The sequence below is a fragment of the Lepidochelys kempii genome, chromosome 3 (genome assembly GCF_965140285.1).
Source record: "Lepidochelys kempii isolate rLepKem1 chromosome 3, rLepKem1.hap1, whole genome shotgun sequence".
Taxonomy (NCBI): domain Eukaryota; kingdom Metazoa; phylum Chordata; order Testudines; family Cheloniidae; genus Lepidochelys; species Lepidochelys kempii.
In genome coordinates, this window is record NC_136382.1 from 141,094,061 (window position 1) to 141,115,928 (window position 21,868).

Consider the following 21,868-nt stretch of genomic DNA (forward strand, 5'->3'; position numbering starts at 1 on the left):
GTTACCCTGTATACCAGTCTGAATGCTGACTTGGTTGAAGCTGACCCAAAGCAATTTTTCAAATGAAAGAAAGCTCTTGCTGGTTCAGTTCAGTTGATTTACTTTAGCTGTTTCACACGTTGCATTTAAATCATTAAACCTTTTTGAATGCAAACAGCTTTCCAAAGTTTGAAATAAGACTTCCAGCATGTGAGTTTTCCCAAGTGCTTCCTGTGAAGTGGTTAGGCTCAAGATCAAGTTAAAATAGCAGGTGCACAGGATGGATTTAACATTTAGTTTGTGTAATTTTTAAGAAAATATTTTAAATGTATTTTGTAACTTATTCCAGCATGTGTGTCTTGTTACATATGTAAATACCAATAAACTTACCTTGATTTTTTTGTGTGTGTGTCTCATTTTGAATTTATGGGGAAGCTGTGCAGTTATCTTTTGGCATATAACACCTTATATATGCTGGTCTCCTTTAGTAATAAGGGGAAGGAAGTTTTCAAGATATGTAGCTAACGGGAAACTTTTCCCTTTAAACAGCCTTGTACAAGATTTCTTCAATTAAGTTCTAGTCTAATGCTAAGTGTTTTATAATATGAAGTTATTTGCATGAGGTCTTGGTTAGCACTCAAATCAAAATTTAAAAAAATTAGCTTTCACGGACCAGATAAATTCTTTCCTAGGTGATTAAAACACTAACATACCTTAATAAATAAGTACTTACAGAACAAACAAACACTTGCATGGTGCATCTCTCTCTAAAGATTAAAATTCACATCACCTGCATAAAGTTGGAACAGCAGTCTATATTCAAGAGAACTGCAGAAGTAAGGTAAGTGAAATTCACTTCAACCCACATGGTGGTAGCATCCTGTAGGAATCTGATCACAGCCTGAAACTTCTTTAAAGTATACTCTGTAGTGATCTATGCTTCAGTAAAGAGAAAGGCCTATGTAATCATTAGGTGACTAAAGGAATCCAAACTAATTCAAAGCCTTTAGAGTAACATACATGTTATTTAAATACAACTAGTAAAACCATTGCTACATTTAGCTCAGTCGTAAGAAGCTTAGTGCTTTTTTCAGGAGTAGATGACTTTAAGTGACAGAAATTTGATTTCAAATTGTATTTGAAAGATGTCAAATTAAAGGTGGTATATTCTATCAATGAGACTGTACAGCGAGGTACATTGGCCATCAGATTACATGCATGATAAAAAAGGAAATCATGATGTACATATTTTATAAAAAACTAGGTGAGGGCCATTCGGATTTCAAAACTGGATGATCTTCCTGAAATTAAAAAAAAATAAATAAATAAAGTACTAGATGTCATGATCAATAATGTTTAAACTAACTCACACACTTGAGATATCATATGTGATTTGCAATACAGTGAAAAACTAAAGCAAGCAGATTTTCACCACTGTATATGGCACAAGCTAGGAATTTTATCCTACATATATTTAATATCCGATATAAAAAGTACTTCATTTGCAGCAAACTTCAACATATGTATTTACAAAACTTCAGAAGAAAAGCAGCATTAACACAGAAGTAGCAGATTGACATAGTGCTTTATTTAAGCTGTCTGTACGAAGGAAAATAATGTGCATCCCTATCATATACGTGTAAAAATACTAAGGATGTACAGTGTACAAAAACAGTTTCTTGTAGTTATTTCACATCCTTGTGGGTCATATACTTAAGGAAATAAACAGTTTAAGTATGACCAACAGTTATACGGTTTCTTGGGTTCATAGTTGTCTGCTTAATATCCTTAACCACATGACTAGATCTTGCAAGTATCTAATGAAAGAACGAGCAAGATCAAGAAATGTCAAACTCTAAAGCTACAGGGAGGTAATTCAATTACCAATTTAGAGGGTTTTTTTATTTAAATAAATACTTTACATTTCATGCTTGCCTGTAATGCACTACCAGGAGCAAGATAAGGAAATTCTACTGTAGACAGTACAAACAGTAGCAGCAAAGTGTGTACATTGAGGTGTAACATAGACCCTGCAGTTAGTAAGGAAGGACCTTACTTTTGTACTCTAGGAGAAGCTCATGGCCCCTGCAAGAACAGTCAGCTTTAAGAAGCCACAAATAAAGATGACATGACATGTCAAAAGAAAAATGTAAAACAATACTGGAATAAATGTTCCTTTAGCAACAGGAATGTATTGGATTAGTGTGGAAAGCAAAGCTGTGTGCAAAACTGCCAAAATCCAAACAGAAATGACACATTTCCTCAAAGATGGCTGCAGTATAAGAGGGCATACTGTATGTCATGGAAGTCAGTACAAGCTGGAGTCAAAGTCTGAAATGTACTATGATTGGAAGGCTCAAGGTACCAGCTACTGACTGCTGTCCCAATCCAAACTACAGCTGAGGACAAGCAGAAGAGAGAGATGCTTCAGCCATCTCTTTCAGCACAGCTTTGAGATTTCTCTTTTGTCTATTTCGAACATTGGTAGCAGAAGTCAGGAATTCCCAAACTCCAGGCAGCATTCAGTTAACATTAACTGTGTCTGTAATAAACTTGATAAAAGGTAATTGTGGAGACAGGTTATGCAATTCAGAGTGAAGTCTTAAAGTTTTCAAATAATTGATATTTACTGCAAACTACATAAGCAATAATGATCTAGCCACAGGGCCTGTCCTACACATGAGGAACCATCAGCCCGAAGCACAACCCTGGCTTCTCATTAAACTTCAGGAAATGCACAAGGTATTTATTGCTAACACAAACTGAAAAAGAGGAAAATGGAGACATATACTGGAGATTTTTAAACAACACAGTTTTAGTTTGCATCTATGAGGCATTTCTAGAGAACTAGTCAATGTTCTATTTACTATTTAGTTGGTTTAAATCATCACTATTTCAGTGTAGAAATTTTTACAAAAAGGTGCAGAATAGACCTATGATGTATTGACTGTGCGCCTTTCTCTCTGAAGTGCCATTCTCTAAAGATGAGTAGTGTTATAAGGTGATAGGGCGAGATCATATGTGGTTAGAGCATACACAAAGATACACCTCTTATCTGTTGATTATTAAAGATAAAACTTTGCTTAGGTAGAAACATGAAAAATTATCTGAGTCTGTCTTAGCTGCCTTGCTAAAATGCCCATCTACCCCTTGACCACCTCAGCACATCCACTGCCAGCAGTGATCTTCATGCTAAGATAGTTAACTTTAAATGTCAAGAGGATAAGGCATCTGCATATGAACATTTCTTCTTTCAAAAGTCATTTACTAAGTGATACAATGCTATCAATAATACTCTAAGATATCACATTCTACATGGGAGCTAACAAGGTACTTCAATAATAATCCCAGGATATTCTGACGTCATTAGCAAGGGCACATACTCACCCTTACTGCACTTCCTGGCAACTTTGGAATATCCCAACTCCTAGCACCAAAAGGTTTATTATTCAAATGATCTTTAAAGAAGACCAAAGCTAAGATTTGTGCACACATCCTGCTAAATACAGATCTTCAGGAATGGAAAGACAACATTTTCCTTTCAGTGCGGTGTTTACCCATGATGGTTTAAATTCAGTCAGTCAGTCAGTTGTCATACTTCACATGCTGGGTTTCTTTACCTACTTGGTTCAGGTCAAATGTTACCATCAATCTACTGTTTGCAGAATTATAATAAAGTGCTTTTCTTGTAATCATTGGGGTTTCAATTGTTTCAATGCATTTTCTCCATATAAAACCAAAAATTTCTATTGTGCTGCCAGGCTTTTATATTAGTTTAATCTTTAGTGGAGCACAGACATAGCATTTTTGACCTCTTGGCACATGGAGTTGGAATGTCCTCATCTACAGCACCAAAGAATTATATGACAGTATTTCATCCACAAAAGCCCAATTCTAAGTAATATGTACAATTTCAGAGCCTTGTTAAAATTTCCACATGGGAGAAAAAGTGCGTTATTCTCTTCAGCTTGTACAGTCCTTCCATATATTACAAAATAAACTGCTATAAGCCTGTTCTAAGATGTAGCAGCATTTGCAAACCTGACGCATACAATCCTTATCACTAAAAATAAATACTACCGCAGTATAACAAAAAATATATATATATATATATATTCAGAGTTAAACACCTGGAGAAAAGCTAATTCACAAACTCAAAATAAAAACAAATATGGCAAACACCTGTTTACCTTGGTGCACGAATTTTGGTGAAAAGCAATACCATTATGCCTGTCTACATTCTTCAGCCATCAGGGGTGATGTATATCAAGAAAGACAGAGAAAAGCATGAGAAAGATGTTATCTGGTGCAAATTATAAGACCTTTAAACAACTTTAAATGCTGCTTTTATGCCTTCGTTTCTTGCATGTAGAATGTTCAATTCTCCATGATTGCACATGAATCTGGAAGTCTAAGTGGCAGGCTGGGTGAGCCCAGCCCTTCTGCTTCTTCTGTAGAATCCAACAGTAATTAAAATGTTTCCCAAACACGTTCCAGCCAGATGTTAATGACATAGACCTGCGTCAAGTAATGATATGCCTAACAAAAACCTTGCATATTTACATCACCACCCCCTACCTTTCCTTGTTCTGACCAGCACAAACAGATGCAAGAAAACATTATAAACTCATCCTTTTAGACTAATTACAATTCTGATTTGTCTTCTAGAAGAAATGAGAAAATGCATCGGGAACCCACATGTTTCATTTAGCCCCCACTGTATACAATGGAGGATTTAAGTCATCTGATTTCAAAAGATTTCAAAATTACTTCTTGACGTTGCTATTATACTGAGACGGGGGAGCAGCAACAGGAGGAGACAGACTGATACAAAATTTCATGCAAAAACTAAAAGGCCTGTTGGAGAGGGAGGGAACTTTTCAATTTTGAATGACCTCTGAAAGTGCCCCTGCAATCTTAATGGCTAGTACTGGTGGTGATGTTCATGAATCGTTTTCAGTGATAAACCTAAGATGACAGTGAAGCAGAAGAACAAACAAAAAAAAAGTTATTCTCGTCCGCTTGCAGAGTAGGAAAACTGAGGGAAATGTGGCCGCCTCTCATTGTCCATGCAGTCCATACCATCCTCATCATCTGTGGGAGGGGAAAGCTTAATGTTTTAATTTATTCACCACAAAATTTTTTTTTTTTAATTGTCTGTTAAATAACATTTCAGTGACTGTTGTATAAAACGGGTTGAATTTAAGTAAAACCAGATAAGTATATATTTATAATTTATTTCTTTTATATATGTATGTATTACTTCAGATCCAATCAAATTCCAATCACCTTTGCAACTGTCTACAACAGTCAACATGTGCCAGTTAGAGACCAGTCAATATAGGCGATGAAAAGCTGGGGAAGAAAACTCTCTGCTGTCTTCAGGAGAAAACTGCTCTATTGTCTTAGGGAGCAAACTATTTCTCAAAATTGATCAGGGAACTATATTTTTACAATGATCAAATTTAAAGATTCTTCTATTTTGAAAGATTTGCTTTTGTTAAAATGGAGACTGCTGCTAGAACATGTAATAATCTCAAAATGGAAAAAATGTTTAAAGAGTGACCACTGCATACAAGTTGCACATAGTATTTTTTTTTAAAAAAATGGAAAACAGTTACATTTAGCTTTGCAATATTTCCTGGAATGCACACTAAATTCTTAAATTATATACATTAAAAAACCCTATCTTTAGAGACTCCAATTGAAACTGTTCTCCTCAATGACATACTTATGTCTCCATATATTCCAGGCAAAGAATCTAAAATTAATACAACTTGGAGTAATCAAGTTCTCAAAAGTGAGTACATGTGGAAGTAACAATCAATACTCAATTCTGCCCCATTGTGCTTATGCTTTCAAATATGGTCTCCTTTTACATTTAAGTTTAAACTAGCACAATATATACTTTTTTTATATCACCATACTTAACATAGAAGTTAGATGTATTTAAAATAATCAGTCTGATTTTTAAATTTCAATGAGATCCACAAAATAGGCCAAATGTGAAGAAAAGTGGTTCTTAAACTAACAGTTGTACAGTAACTTCTTGCTTAACGTTGTAGTTATGTTACTGAAAAACATTGTATTTTATATATATGTATGTACACAGATATACACAGTGTAAGTTTTAAACAAACAATTTAATACTGTACACAGCAATGATGATTGTGAAGCTTGGTTGAGGTGGTAAAGTCAGAGGGTGGGATATTTCCCAGGGAATGCCTCACTGCTAAATATTGACCTAGCACTCGGCTGAGTCCTCCAGGGTTAACACATTGTTGTTAATGTAGCCTCACACTCTACAAGGTAGCAGGAATGGAGGGAGGGGAGACAGCATGGCAGAGAGAGACATGCATTGCCCCTTTAAGTATGCTGACCGCACTCTAAGTACATTGTCTTTTTAAGCAGATCAGCAAGTTGAGACAGCAGCTGCTGCCAGCAAGCTCCCTGTCCTGAGCCCTGTCATGTCTTCCCCCCCACTTTCTGGAGATAAGGTACAGGAGCAGGGGGAGGGGACACCCTGATATTGGCAGGAGGCTGCACAGGGCAGTGGGGAGAGGGACAGCAGAACTGCTGGCAATTGATAGCTTGCTGGGCACCTGCCGCACAGGGAATCGATGGGGGGCTGCTGGTCCATCCTGGTTCCAAGCCCCCACCACCTAGCTCCAAGGGCTGCTCTTTCTGCAAGCAGTGGACAAAGCAGGCGGCTGCCAAACAATGTTATAAGGGAGCGCTGCACAACTTTAAATGAGCATGTTCCTTAATTGATCAGCAACATAACAACAAAACAACATTAACTGGGATGACTTTAAGTGAGGAGTTACTGTAGTTTTAAAGTACAGGCTCAGATTCTTTAGTTCAGGGCAGTCACTTCATGCCACACCAAGATGTAATCTATCCCTAAAGCTGATTTAACCAGCTAGGGGAGGATCACTCATAAGGATGGCCACATTAAGTCAGACCAAATGTCCATCTAGACCAGTATCCTGTCTTCCGACAGTGGCCAATGCCAGGGGCCTCAGAGGGAATGAACAGAACAGGCAATTATCAAGTGATCTCCTGTCACCCATTCCCAACTTCTGGCAAACAGAGGCTATGGACACCATCCCTGTCCATCTTGGCTAATAGCCATTGATGGACCTATCCTCCATGAACTTACCTAGTTCTTTTTTGAACCCTGTTATAGTCTTGGCCTTCACAACATCCTCTGGCAAAGAGTTCCACAGATTGTGCGTTGTGTGGAAAATACACTTCCTTTTGTTTTAAACCTGCTGCATGTTAATTTCGTTTGGTGACCCCTAGTACTTGTGTTATGAGGAGTAAATAACACTTTCTTTCTTACTTTCTCCACACCAGTCACGGTTTTATAGATCTCTATCATATCCTTTAGTCGTCTCTTTTCCAAGCTGAAAAGTCCCAATCTTATTAATCTCTCCTCATATGGCAGCCGTTCTACACCCCTAATAATTTTTGTTGCCCTTTTCTGAACCTTTTCTTATTATAATATCTTTTTTTGAGATGGGGTGACCAAATCTGCACGTAGTATTCAAGATGTGGGCATACCATGGATTTATATAGAGGCAATATGATATTTTCGGTCTTATTATCTATCCCTTTCTTAACGATTCCCAACATTCTGTTTGCTTTTTTGACTGATGCTGCACATTGAGTGGATGTTTTCAGAGAACTATCCACAATGATTCCAAGTTCTCTTTCTTGAGTGGTGGTAACCAATTTAGACCCTACAATTTTATATGTATAGTTGGGATTAAGTTTTCCAATGTGCATTACTTTGCATTTATCAACACTGAATTTCAGAATCTGCCATTTTGTTGCCCAGTCACCCAGTTTTGAAAGATCCTTTTGTAGCTCTTCACAGTCTGCCTGAGACTTAACTACCTTGAGCAATTTTGTATCATCTACAAATTTTGCCACCTCACTGTTTACCCCTTTTTCCAGATCATTTATAAATATATTGAATAGGACTGGGCCCAGTACAGACCCCTGGGAGACACCACGATTTACCTCTCTCCATTCTGAAAACTGACCATTTGTTTCTACCCTTTGTTTCCTATCTTTTAACCAGTTACCAATCCATGAGACGACCTTCCCTGTTATCCCATGACAACTTACCTTGCTTAAGAGCCTTTGATGAGGGACCCTGTCAAAGGCTTTCTGAAAAATCTAAGTACACTATATCCAATTCAATTGATTTCATATGAGTTAAAACTAAAGCAGTTTAAAATGCAGGGCTCTCTCAAACTATGTACAGTCTTAAAACTGGGATAATCTTAAACTTGGAACTGTCTCAAACTCTAGGCCATTTAACTTAAAACATTCATGAAATTGACTGATGATCAGCCCAGAATTAGATTCAAAGCTGAAGCACTTCATAATGCCCAAACTTTCTTTACCATTCCTGCTTTACCCTGACAAAAAATAGTCAATTTCTCCTCAAGTGTAAAGTTCATCACTTCAAAATACTCAACCCATTTTCTCTAAACTGATCTAAATTCAAACAAAATCTGATCAGTTTTTTAAAGTTATGCATATATAAAAATTCTCATTCAAATACATGGAGAAGATGGGGGTGTTATTTTATTTTAAAAAATATGCAGAACTCAAAAACAGCTAAAATGGCTCTGTTCAAGTTTACTTCTAAAAAAAAAAAAAAAAAAAAACCACTTCTAGAATGGCACACCAAGCCAGAAAATCTGATTAAAAAAGGAATGTGTTTGAGAAAGTTATAAGCCACCAAAAAAAAGAGAGGGCAAACTTAAAACTCAACCTTAAGTATAGCGTGTGCTGCCTTCATATGCTATAATTCTATACATACTTTTTTGTTATGCAAAACGTAATAAAAACCAATACCTCTTTAGAGAGGAAATCTATTTAAAATATTGTCCACTGGAGTTTGGAATATTGTTTCCCATGTGACAACTTTTTTTTATTAAATACAAGTTAGAATGATCAAATATTGATTTATAGATATGTAGATAAACTGGGTAAATGCAATGTGTATTAAGAGTAAAACTTGCCCAAGTGCAGAGGGTCTGCACAAGGTGCAATGCACCACTTAAATTAATAATGGCATTAAGGGCTCTTGTGCGTGGAGCCTAGCATGAGGCCTCTGCACTGGAGTGAATTTCATCTAAAACAAAAAAATCAGGCTGTCTAGACAGGAGATATCTGTTCTCTGTGGCAATGTGTGCTCTTTTCTGACCCTGTTGCAGAAAGGTATTTAAGTATGTGCCTACTATCTTTAAACATCTGAATAGTCTCATTGGAGTCAATGGGAGTATACATATATATGCTTGAAATCTAGCATGTGCTTAAGTACTTTGCTGAATTGGGGCCTTTATTAGCAAACAAACAAGATGTTTAGAAATTGGCATTTGCCTCATTAAATAATTTATGGAATTATGAGGTTGTTCAGAAATCTCATGGGCTAAAATATGTAACCTCACTACGCTTACTGTAAAGAGTCTTGTGCCATACAGAACTGTTCTTAGATGGTTCCACATTAAGTTCCACTAAAAGGTGTGAGAACACTTTGCCCATTAGAACAGAATAACTTATTTCATATCAGTCTTTACAGTATATGTACACAATGATAATCTATCTTCTCAAATGTAGTTATACAGCGCTTTTCAGGCTTACTTACATTTTTCAGGTGGAGTTATTGTAATTGTCTGAGCTGTAAATTCTTCATCAAAATATCTGGTGTCTGTCTCAGATGTCACTTGAGGTTTAAAAGGCGGTACAAGCTGACGGGAATAAACAAGAAGAGTCATGTTAATATACCTGAATTCAACCAAATCATTGTTAGGAGTAGACATGCCTGCCTTGAGTCCGGCCTTGAGTGCAGGGGACTGGACTAGATGACCTATTCAGGTCTCTTCCAGTCCTACATTTCTCTGATTCTATAAGGATCTCATGTGGTTAAACCGAAAGACTTATAACAGGAGGATCATGGGATTGAATGACAGTTGAGTCCCTGACAGCTAGTATGACAGGCAAGTAGACTTCCGTCTGTCAGAGATGCTAGTTTAGAAACTAAGTAAGATGAGGAGCACAAAAACAAAATTAGTTTTCTTAGATAAATTGCACTATAGAAACATAATTAACTAGAAACTCTGAATGGGGTGTTTAGGGTGTATAAAAATTAATCATATTTTTTTAATTTTAAATACAGTTTTATTTTTAAATTATAACAACCTATGTTAAGGCCTACACTGTGTAATATATGTTAAAATCACTTTAAATTAAGCAGCACATTTGTTGCCAACTTTTAAAGAAAGTCAAACCACTGAACTGATGGAAGTTACTACTAAGCACTTGGCACCAGAATTTGCTGATGTGCCAAACCAGCTTTTGACAGTGGTATCCTCTTTTGCAGGTGTAGAGAGAATATTTTCTTCATTTTAATTTATTTACCTAGTTCAGTCCAACACTAATTCATTCAAAGTTTAGAAACTGACAGGGAGCTGAAAAGGCAGGAAAGCTTGTTTTCCTTTTCCAATCTATGAATAAAAACTAGGCGTGAGAGAACGAGATCTACTAGTTCTAAAATCTTAAAAGACATGGTAAATAAAAACAATCAGTACAGTTCACTAACTACAGATAATATTTCCTTTGTTTAATAAATCCTTTAGTTTTAAGTGCAAAGCATGTTTTGATAATTTTTGATAAACTCTTATCCATCTAGCACATTAAAGGTAGTTTTATGTAACTGATTAAAAATTGTGTCCTAGGCATTTTAATTACCATCCAAATAGAGCTTGATACAAATCACAAGTAAAACATTAATTATCTAGTAAATAAGAAATGCATTATTCAGCATTTTCTAAAGTACGTGCAAACATTAAGAATCTGAATATAAATTAAGCTATATAACTGCTTAAATAAATGTGTACAGATATAGTGTATCCTCCTAATTAGCAAAAAGAAGTTGCAGACTTAGTGTAAAGACTAGATTTAGTTGCAAATGAACATGTTTTAATAGTTACCAACCAATGAGAATCAACCTTTCTTTAGGAAAATAACTAAAAAGCATAAAAATGCAAAACAAGATTAAAATCAGCAATTAAAATCAAGCTTTCCTGCTTGCTGATTTAAATCATTTTGACTTAAATTAATCCACCCTGATGAGAGTCTCATTATTCACTGAAAGACCAACATTAGAGCACTTCTCTTACAAAGGCTTACATGTGTGCTTACCTTATACTCTGAGTAGTTGCAATCAAGTCAATAGGACTACTCAAAGAATGTAAAGGTAAGCTTGTGTGTAAGTCTTTGCAGGACAGGGCTCATGTTTGTCATTAACTGTTTCTAAAAAATAAACAATATGAACACGTACATTTTAAATGTCAAAAAGGTCAGTTCATGTTTAGGTCAGCCTCATGAACACAACATTTCTGAATTTTTTCCGCCATTTTCACAGTATTTTTTAAGTGCAAAGAAGAACTGTCATGGTTAAAAAACTGCTCCAGTTTATTGGTTTGTTCGTGCATGTAGACTACACATAGCCATGGAATTGGTCTGATCAATGGATGACAGAAGACATCATAGGTCCATCAGGAACTTCAACAGAAGATAGGTCGGGGCAACACAAATGTGTAAGGATCAGGAGCATCACCACCTTGGGGTGAAAAATGCAAGAGTAGGATTTTCACACCGAAAAAAGGGTACGAAGTTTTCACTATATCTTTAAGCAAAACTTGAAGCAAAATTGTAAACACGCTCCCAGCTCTAAACTTGACTAAATGCTGAATAATAGCAAAAATAGCAAATCTGTGTGAGAATTTTACAACATTGCTTGCCTTTAGTCAAGAAGATAATCCATTTCTAAGTGTTCATTATGTTTGCACGTGTTTGGTCTATCACATCTTAGAAAGCTCACCATGATAATAACCTTAGGTCCTTCAAATAAACTTAAAAATCTTCTTAAAATCAATCTCCATTTCCACCCCACCCTTTAATACTAATATGCACACGCCTTACTAGAGGATGTGGATTTCAGATCCATTTAATTTTTTGAGATGATTCTAAGCCAATTTCATCTGCCCAATAAGTGCTTCAGAACAACATGTATATTGTACTTGCATACTACATTAAATGCATCAAGTCCCTTAACATGTCCTGTTCCAGACGATATTAAAGCTTGGGTAACCTAGTTCCCAGTTTTGAACATACATTTTTGCTGTAGCTGCACTATGTAAAATCATCCTGTTAAGCAATCAAACAACTAAGTGAACGTCACTAGTGTGACTGGAATCTCTAAAAAAACTTTAGAAGCTGTTCATTGCTTACTTCAGATGTTCATTGCTAACATGACAGTGTAACTGGTTTAAAACAAAGGATTTTTGTACCGCTATCAAGTGGTTAAAGATGATCTGAAATACACTTCTATTCTCTTTTTAAAGAGATTAAAAAAAACGGACTTCCCCAATCATTAGCAGATTAGATAAACAAGTCTAGGCATAAACTGGTTTTAAAATGTATTTTTAAATGGGTTCCTGCTCCATTTATCTGCAAAGTCTTGCATTTGGGCTCCAAGGTTTCAGAGTTTTCACTGCTACTGCCTTCCACTGCTATGGAAGGCAACTACCACAACATAAAGGCAGCAGCTCCCTTTCCTGCTTTTGGTATTAATCTTACAATCCACTTTTGAAGGAGAAACAGAGTCAACATTTACAAATGGAAGCATTTTTTAATTTGGAGCCTCAATCTATAGTGTGTTAATGATCTGGGATCTGTATGCCATCTTTTAAATATAGTCAATTTCTAAAAGGCATCTCTGTTAAACTTAAAATATAAGAAGTTCCAAATAATGTTATTTAATGTAATCAGAGACACAGAATAGTATCTGCATATTTTCAACTCAAACTAAAATCTGAAGTTAGCAGTTTCAGTGTCTTTCCTATATTAGAGGCCAAATCCTGGTCCCATTGAAGCCAATCGATTTACACTTGAGGCTAGGGTTTAGCTCTATCACACCTCGACTTTGAAACATTATCACCAAACAATTCACTTGTCAATTTACTCCACAGCACAAAGAACAAAACTACAATGCAACACTATAGCAAAAATATTGGCAAACTATTCTGCATGTTCTGCATATTCTGATATGTTTTTTTAAATCCGTTGTGATTTGTCAGACTTTTGCATAACATAAAATTTACAAAAGCACTCATCTTTACTAGTTACTTTGCAGTCTTCATTAAATTACCACACAGTTCAAAAAACAATTTTATCCCATTTAATCCTTTGGTACTGCTACACAGATCTATAAGCAGTACACATGTTGGAGGAAAAACTAACCCTTCACACCATAATCAATGGAGACTATAATCCTAGCATAACTATACTGTGTAACCAGAATGATAATGTAACTATGTTGTAACTAACTAGCCACGTTGGGAACTGTTTTTTGAGCAGCATGCTGTCCCGATTTGACCTGTAACTGCCAGCGCTTCACCTTTAATTCTAAACACCTCTATACACTTTTCCGGAAAGGAGGTAATTATTCAGACTGTAGTAAAATCCATGAATGGTGCATTAAAAAAAAACAACCCACACAACCAACCACACACACAGGTGAATTCCAATGGTTTTCAAATCCAGATATTTTCACGTTTTCATTCACCCAAAGAATGTTTTAACTGACTGCTGTTAACCTGAAAGTTGTGCTAGTAAGAGGAAAATATCTATGATACACTGGATAAACACCACAAAGACACAAAAGGATAACAGAATGCCACAGACATTTTTAGTAATTGGAACAGATTCTGCTGTCAGTTATATCTGTGTAATTCCATTAATCCTATGACACAAACTTCTAATTGGATGGTCTGTTTCTTTAAGCATGTTTTCCTCCTCTTGGTTGCATACCTATATCTATAATTTAACCAGAATTTTCACTCAAAATCTATGGGTGGGATTGACGAAGGGGCTTATGAGTTGTAGTGCTGACCATCCACAGTGTCTAACTTTTACACACCTAGAAAATCCAGGAACAATTCTGGGATCCACAAAGCCAAGTTAGGCACCTCGGCTCCCTGCACAATGAATGGGGAGAGAGAGGTGCCAAAAAAATATGATTCACGAAAGCCAGCAAGCTAGGCAGGGAGCTGCCTAAGATAACCAGAGGCTTTTAGCCCAGTGGTTAGAGCACTCACCTTGGAGGTGGAAGACCCAGATTCAATTTCCTCCTCTCTGCCAAAGAGGGAGAAAGAATTTTTACAGGAGTCTCCCACCTCTCAGGAGGGTACCCTAACCACTGGGCTATCCCACTCTCTCTCTGGTTCAATGACTGTCTCACTGTGGATAAATACTTAGTCACTGGGCCAGAGAGAGAGTAGGAATGACTCTGTAGCCCAGTGGTTAAGGCCCAATTCCATGTCCAGTCCCCCAGCTCCAATCCCTCTTTCATTATTTATCCACACTGGAACAGCTTCAAAAGGAGAGAGGCTGAGGGAGCCCCACATCAGAATACCCCATAGCTCAGTGGTTAGAGCACCCTCCTAAGAGGCGAGGGACTCCTGTTCAAATTCTTTGTCCCCGTCTGGCAGAGAACGGGGAATTGAACCTGGGTCTCCCACATCCCAGGTGAGTGCTCTAATCAGTGGGCTAAAAGTTATAAGGTGGGTACCACTACAAATGGAACCTGAACTAATAGGTGTCCTTTGAGCATACCTACTGAACCAGACCCCACAGAGGCTACAGGTGGTTGAACACCTATCTTCTCCTGATTTGTGAATCACTGTGGGGCTTAGGTGGGAGACAGGCATTCAGATGCCTAGAGTGAAGTAGCAGCACACATACCCAGGAGCAGAAACACAGCTGCTTACAGTGTACGGCAGGTGTTTGGTGGATCGCAATGGAGCCAAAACTGGGATTTTGGCACCTAAGTCTGGGGTTTAGACACTCAAGTACCTTAGTGGATCCCACCCTATGTGACTAAAACATTCTTTCACCTACATATACTACTTAGAATGGTGCTATGAAAATTATAATTTTACAAAAATATGTGGTTTTCATTTAACTTGATTTGATTGGAAAATATTATAACACAACGATAAAGATTTTTAAATTAATACAGTCTTCTTATTATTACCTATTTAAAAGCTAAATACAGATCTAAACCTGAAGTCAGAAAGAGAATTTATCCCTCAAATATAAACTAATCTACAAAACAACTTTAAAAAATTGACAGGTTTCAGAGTCGCAGCCGTGTTAGTCTGTATCCACAAAAAGAACAGGAGTACTTGTGGCACCTTAGAGACTAACTAATTTATTAGAGCAGAAGCTTTTGTGGGCTACAGCCCACTTCACTGGATGCATAGAATGGAACATATAGTAAGAAGATATATATACACACATACAGAGAAGGTGGAAGTTGCCATACAAACTGTAAGAGGCTAATTAATTAAGATAAGCTATTATCAGCAGGAGAAAAAAACTTTTGTAGTGATAATCAAGATGGCCCATTTAGACAAGAAGGTGTGAGGATACTTAACATGGGGAAATAGATTCAAAATGTGTAATGACCAGCCACTCCCAGGCTCTATTCAAACCCAAGTTAATGGTATTTAGTTTGCATACTAATTCAAGCTCAGCAGTTTCTCATTGGAGTCTGTTTTTGAAGCTTTTCTGTTGCAAAATTGCCACCCTTAAGTCTTTTACTGAGTGGCCAGAGAGGTTGAAGTGTTCTCCTACTGGTTTTTGAATGTTATGATTCCTGATGTCAGATTTGTGTCCCTTTATTCTTTTGTGTAGAGACTGTCCAGTTTGGCCAATGTACATGGCAGAGGGGCATTGCTGGCACATGATGGCATATATCACATTGGTAGATGTGCAGGTGAACGAGCCCCTGATGGCATGGCTAATGCGACTAGGTCCTATGATGGTGTCACTTGAATAAATATGTGGACAGAGTCGGCATCGGGCTTTGTTGCAAGGATAGGTTTTTGTTGTGATGTGTGTGGTTGCTGGAGAGTATTTGCTTCAGGTTGGGGGGGGGGGTGTCTGTAAGCAACGACTGGTTTGTCTCCCAAGATCTGTGAGAGTGAAGGATCATTTTTCAGGATAGGTTGTAGATCTTTGATGATGCGCTGGAGAGGTTTTAGTTGGGGGCTGAAGGTGACAGCTAGTGACGTTCTGTTATTTTCTTTGTTGGGCCTGTCCTATAGTAGGTGACTTCTGGGTACTCTTCTGGCTCTATCAATCTGTTTTTTCAGTTCAGCAGGTGGATATTGTAGTTTTAAGAATGCTTGATAGAGATCTTGTAGGTGTTTGTCTCTGTCTGAGGGATTGGAGCAAATGCGGTTGTATCTTATGCAATAATAAATTTGTTAGTCTCTAAGGTGCCACAAGTACTCCTGTTCTTTTTTTAAAAAAATGAAAAACTTCCTTTTACCACAATATTCACATCTCTTTATTTACAAAAACACACACATTTCCCGGCATTCTCTCTCCCCCCACCCTCATTTAATTCTGCAACACAGCCAGTCACAGACAGGGGGACAAAGTAATATGGACTTGCTGATACAAAGAAGTTCCCAAGCAATGTGCCCACCTATAAAATGGTCGTAAGATTCCAGAACAAGTTGTATACCTGTAAAACATTCCAGTTTTTTGGTCTTCTCAAGTTAAGCTTTTCAACAATTCAGAGAGCAGGCCACCCATCATGGTTTGAAATCAAATGATCTGCTCCACTCGCAATTCAACAGCCATCACTATATTATCATTTTCCAAGAATCTGTTACAGTTTTCAACAAATAATATAAGCAACTTAGGTAGTATTAAATATGCAGCAGACTGCACCCTATTTAGCAATCCCAGTACATATCTCCAGTAGAACAGAGTGCTCAACTCATGGGAAAAAAATAATTCAAGATATGACCTTTATGTTGGGGATGTTAGCCTGACCTCAGCTGGGGGTGGCAAAGATGACAATATAGGAACCTTTCTTATCTCTAACTACTGTGGCCCTATAGTAATTGTTAGTGAGCAACAAAATAACAGAGAGGCAGGAAATGATCACATATAGTAATAAAAATAAAGAGCAATACACAGCTCTTTAGTAAGATATCGCAACCTACAGGTCCTTCTATAAAATTTGACCACATCAGCAAGTGACTATGGGTCTGAACCAAAGCCCACTGAAGTCAGTAGATCAAATGAAATATTCTCATTGACTTCAGTGAGCTCTGAATCAGGCTCCATGCAGACTTCATCTGTCTAAATGAGTGATGATTCTTAGAATACTTTGAAAATTTGCCTGTTGGTTACAAAAGAAGAGTGTTGCATGAATCTTACAGTGCAGAAAGGGAGAACAACAATAATCAGATGTCTTAAATACTGTTAAATATTACCAACTATAGAGATGTTTCACAATAGAAAGGGAGTGGTGTCATCTAATCCCATCCGAAGGGGGAAAAACACTATTTTATATTAAGTAGTTAGGTGTGTCTCAGTAACATTCAGTGACTCAGTCGATGAAACTAGAAATTATGTCAGTATTCCAGACAGTTGGGAAAATATAACAAGAAAAACACACAAAACTCCAGGCTGCAACCGGAAGCGAAAAACTTGATATAAAATACTTTGTTGATGTTTTTGAATTCATTCTGACTACATTGCCTTTCACCACCAAGACATTCCAAGCAATTTACAAAGCAACAGGAGATACTCATAATGCAGAAACTGTGTAGAAAAACATGGCAGCCCCTATCACCTTGTGTGTGTGTGTGTGTATAATATCTATATATTCACACACATCAACACAAAAAAAGCTACAAAAAAGAGAAAATGGGAGCTAAGATTGAGATATACAAGTACATGTGACACACAGTGCCCAGGAGTGTCTCTCCATTCCTTTCATATTTTTTCCACTAGCAGAATCATTTTATGTAATCATGACTGTAAGTATAAACACACTTATGCTTCAGTCATGATTGTATAAAATTATGCACCAGTCCTTTTGATCTATTCAGCCTATTCATGCACACACAACTGTACCTCAATTCTTTTTTCAAAACACCAAATCAACCTCCTGCTCTGCCATCCCATGCACAGCTCATAAAAATCTTCCCTTGACCACTGTAAACAAAATGTTGTGGCTATTTTCAAAACATATCACCCAATTTTAGAGGAAGAACCTCTACAAAAAATTTACCGGCTTCTGTAGAATTCTTGTCAAGAAATGAGGAACCGGCACATGGAGCTTCGGCGCCACCTCCAGAAGAAAATGAGAGAAATGCAGTAAGAAATCCTTTCCTAATGACCTTTCCCATAACGTGGAAGCATAAAAAGCGGTATAAACCATTTACATAAATGTAGACACAGAGGGATATTGTATTATGACTGCACATTTATGGGATTAGAGGCATACTCATTTGCTTGAAACCGACTTTATGAGTGATGTCACCAGTGCTCAAGTTGGACCAAGTCCACACCACAGAGTCTTCATACTTTTTTTGAGGCTGCCATCTTGTTCTTTAGAAACTACACTTTCATTTAAAAACAAAAAATAAAAGTCTCCAGTGCTTACAGATGTTAAGAAATCCTTAAACATATGAACTAAGCATAACTGCTGCAGAGATGTCTATCTGAGTTTGTAGAAAGCCTGAAACAACAATTCCAGGAGAAGTGAACTGCCCCATTCATCTCAAATGGGTTTTAGCTCAGAAGCTCAATCATGAGGACTTAAATGTCCACACTGTTAACTATTACACTATTGATTACAGCATTTAAAAAAGGACAATCATATTATGAAGATTTCCATAGTCTACTGTGAGTAACATTTCAATTTGGTGCCACAAATGGTGCTTGGGTGATTCCACCACATCTTGCTCCACCCTTCTGACCCGTGAAATCAAAAGTCCAGAGGAAAGGAGCTGAGCACAACAAGGCACCCACGCCTACATCTCAACCAGCAGCTCTGGTAGGAACTAAAAAGCCAGGTGGCCTTGTCCCGTGACTGCTGCTCCTCCCTCTGCTCCAGGCTCCCTCAGGCTCAGGCAGACAACACAGCACCAGTTACACCGAGATGACATGTTTCAGCCCTTTCTTCATAACCTAGGAAGACTGGAAATACTTTTTTTAAATTAAAGTTTAGGAGTGTGACTTCACCACATGCCTCTGGCAGCCAATGTCCAAGGCATGTGTCTATTGTGCATATGCCTTAACGCAATCCCAGACCAGGTTTTCCTTTACCCCACAGAGGGAATCGCACCTGGAGAGCCCAGGAGAACATGCAAGATCAAATTTTGAACATCTGCACAGTCTCTTGTGAATGGCATCTCCTTTTGGCATCCAAAGTAGGTGAACCTTGGGACAGTACCACCCCTTTTCCCCACCCTCAGCTCAAGATCTGGATGCTACCTATCATTCATGAACAGTAAGGGCAAATACAGTATCTCACTGTGTGCAATTATATAAAGAGATTTTATACCACTCTGAGGCTTTTCATGCTTTCTAATTGATTTATTTCCACTGTACAAATAGTTCAATATAGTAGAAAATATTCCATATAATCCAAAGGTTAATCAATCAAATGATAATCTTTATGTCTTGGAAACTCCTGACCACCATTTTAGTTACTTACAAATGGCTGAAAATATTATGGAGTAGCTGTGATGCACTCACGCTGAAACTACCAAACTAAAAAAAAAAAAAAAAAAGAAGAAGCTGATTCTGACTTTGCCTCATAAAGGTCACATAAAAAGGAATTTAACCTCAAACTGGCATGAACTGAACATCACATTAAGACCCTGATCACACACTTATGTATATGTTTATATCTAACCATGTGAGTAATTCCACTGAAACCAATGGGACCCTATAGATGCTTAAAGTTAAGCAAATACATACTGTGTGCAGGATCAGGGCCTAAACAATTTTCATTTCATACCGATGAAAAATATAATAATACAACACCATTGGTTAAATATGTCATTTACCTGAGTAATTCCCAGTGAAGGGTAAATAGCCACACCTCTTAATTCTTTAACACTTCTCAATGTATTATCCAACTGAAATAAATTATAGCCAAAATGTCAAACCTGGATGACTGAAATTTGGCTCCTAAATCCATATTTAGGCACCTAAATAAAAGTTTAGCCTGAACATCCATGTATTTAGATGCCTATATGCAGATTTAGGAGTCAAACTTCAATAAACAGAGGGAAGAGCTTCAGCTAGTGTAAACTGCCTTCATTCCAATGGAGTGAAGACAATTTATACCAGCTCAATTTATACCCCAAATTTGAAAATGTTGACCAATATTTATAACATACTGTTAGGGGTTTAATCATGGATACTTGTTTCTACAGCTATATTGACAACTACAAAAGCACACAGATTTTTATTATCTCTATCATGGTTGTTCTGCAGACCTTCCAATAGCATCATATAAATATAAGAAGAAACTGAACAATGAAAACCAATATCCACGTTCATTCATTAGGGATGACCATTCGTAACCTACTCATAATTACATTTCAGTATGACACTGGTTTTTCCCAATTCCTGACAACAAAAATACTGTACACTCTTGCTCTTTACACATTTGTATGAATTACAACATGGGAAGTATAATTTTCACTTTGACTACAGTGTGTATGTTTTAAAAGTATATAACAGATAACTTTAAAATATACACATCATTACAACTCACTATAAATGTCATCATATGTTGTACCTTAAAAGCTACCATCTAGTTTACTACACTGAGTCTTAATACAAGTCAAAGGATGTGTCAATTTTAAGCTTCTTTCTAGTTCTAAAAGTCAAGTCTTGGAATATTAGTGTAATTTACATTTTAATGCCCAGAAATCACATGTTGGGTCATCCTATCAAACTTTACTGGAGATCTATATCACTGATCCTTTTAAATGGCTACTTTGCAGCAATCAACGGAATAAATTACATGCTGATAATAAACTTAGGTGTGATTTCAGGAGACTGACTCATTAGTTAGTTAAAGCAGACGGAGAAAATCCTAAATCAAATTGTGTAAAGAAAATGGTGAGAGCATACCTCTAGAAATACTAACATTCACTCTCATTCTATCACAAGTGCGCTCATCCATAACTTTTGAAAGTATTTCTCACAATTCACATATGTAACAAAAATACTGTACACTCTTGCTCTTTACACATTTGTATGAATTACAACATGGGAAGTATAATTTTCACTTTGACTACAGTGTGTATGTTTTAAAAGTATATAACAGATAACTTTAAAATATACACATCATTACAACTCACTATAAATGTCATCATATGTTGTACCTTAAAAGCTACCATCTAGTTTACTAGATGTAAACTAAAAGTAGAACTTTTGAAAGTATTTCTCACAATTCACATATGTATTCACCATTTATGAAACGGTTTGGACTAACTGATCAATGAAGATTACAAACAGTTTAGGTAGGTGATGTTCTCACACAGATTGGAACTCATTAGCCAAATCACTGTACATAGCAATACACCAATACATTTTAAAAGGGACACTGACAAAGTTGGTAGCCCCAAAATTTGACCTACCTTTTTGCTGTTTTTCCTTACATATATCTGCAAAGACTGTGTAGTTCTTTTGTGTTCTTTCCAAAACAAATTTTTCAGTGCTCCTTAAAAAAGTAAATAAATGCTAACAGCTCAATACCAATCTGAGCAAACTTTCAATAGCAAAACAGTGTATGAATGCAATAGAGGGAAAGTGTTTTGGTAAAGAACAAGATTTCAGCATAAAGTTTCCAATGGATTATCATACTGATATTTTAACATTTTGAAAAATACATTGTCAGTGTGTCCTTTAAACTGTTGGTTTTCCTTTAGTGACCATAAAGCTTTTGTTTTGTTTTTTAAACAGTTGATAT

The 21,868-nt window shown here is 36.8% G+C and overlaps 2 protein-coding genes across 11 annotated transcripts in view; one reads left to right on the forward strand and one right to left on the reverse strand.

The window, feature by feature from the left end:
- SDCCAG8 (SHH signaling and ciliogenesis regulator SDCCAG8) overlaps positions 1-384 on the forward strand; it is a 155,702-nt gene extending 155,318 nt beyond the window's left edge. For all 7 annotated transcript variants that reach the window (XM_073338258.2, XM_073338257.2, XM_073338254.2 and 4 more), the window contains one exon: positions 2-384. In XM_073338258.2, the coding sequence (XP_073194359.1) occupies positions 2-22 (21 nt within the window). In that variant the 3' untranslated portion in view covers positions 23-384. The remainder of the gene's footprint in view (position 1) is intronic.
- A 1,161-nt stretch (positions 385-1,545) lies between these two features.
- The window catches only part of AKT3 (AKT serine/threonine kinase 3), a 270,822-nt gene continuing 250,499 nt past the window's right edge, over positions 1,546-21,868 (reverse strand). For 2 of the 4 annotated variants that reach the window (XM_073338271.2, XM_078852230.1), the window contains exons 10-12: positions 18,164-18,223; positions 9,647-9,749; positions 1,546-5,073 (exon numbers count right to left, since the gene is read on the reverse strand). In XM_073338271.2, coding sequence (XP_073194372.1) covers positions 4,988-5,073; positions 9,647-9,749; positions 18,164-18,223 — 249 coding nt within the window. In that variant the 3' untranslated portion in view covers positions 1,546-4,987. The remainder of the gene's footprint in view (positions 5,074-9,646; positions 9,750-18,163; positions 18,224-21,868) is intronic. The other 2 variants (XM_073338263.2, XM_078852231.1) reach the window with 1 other exon arrangement.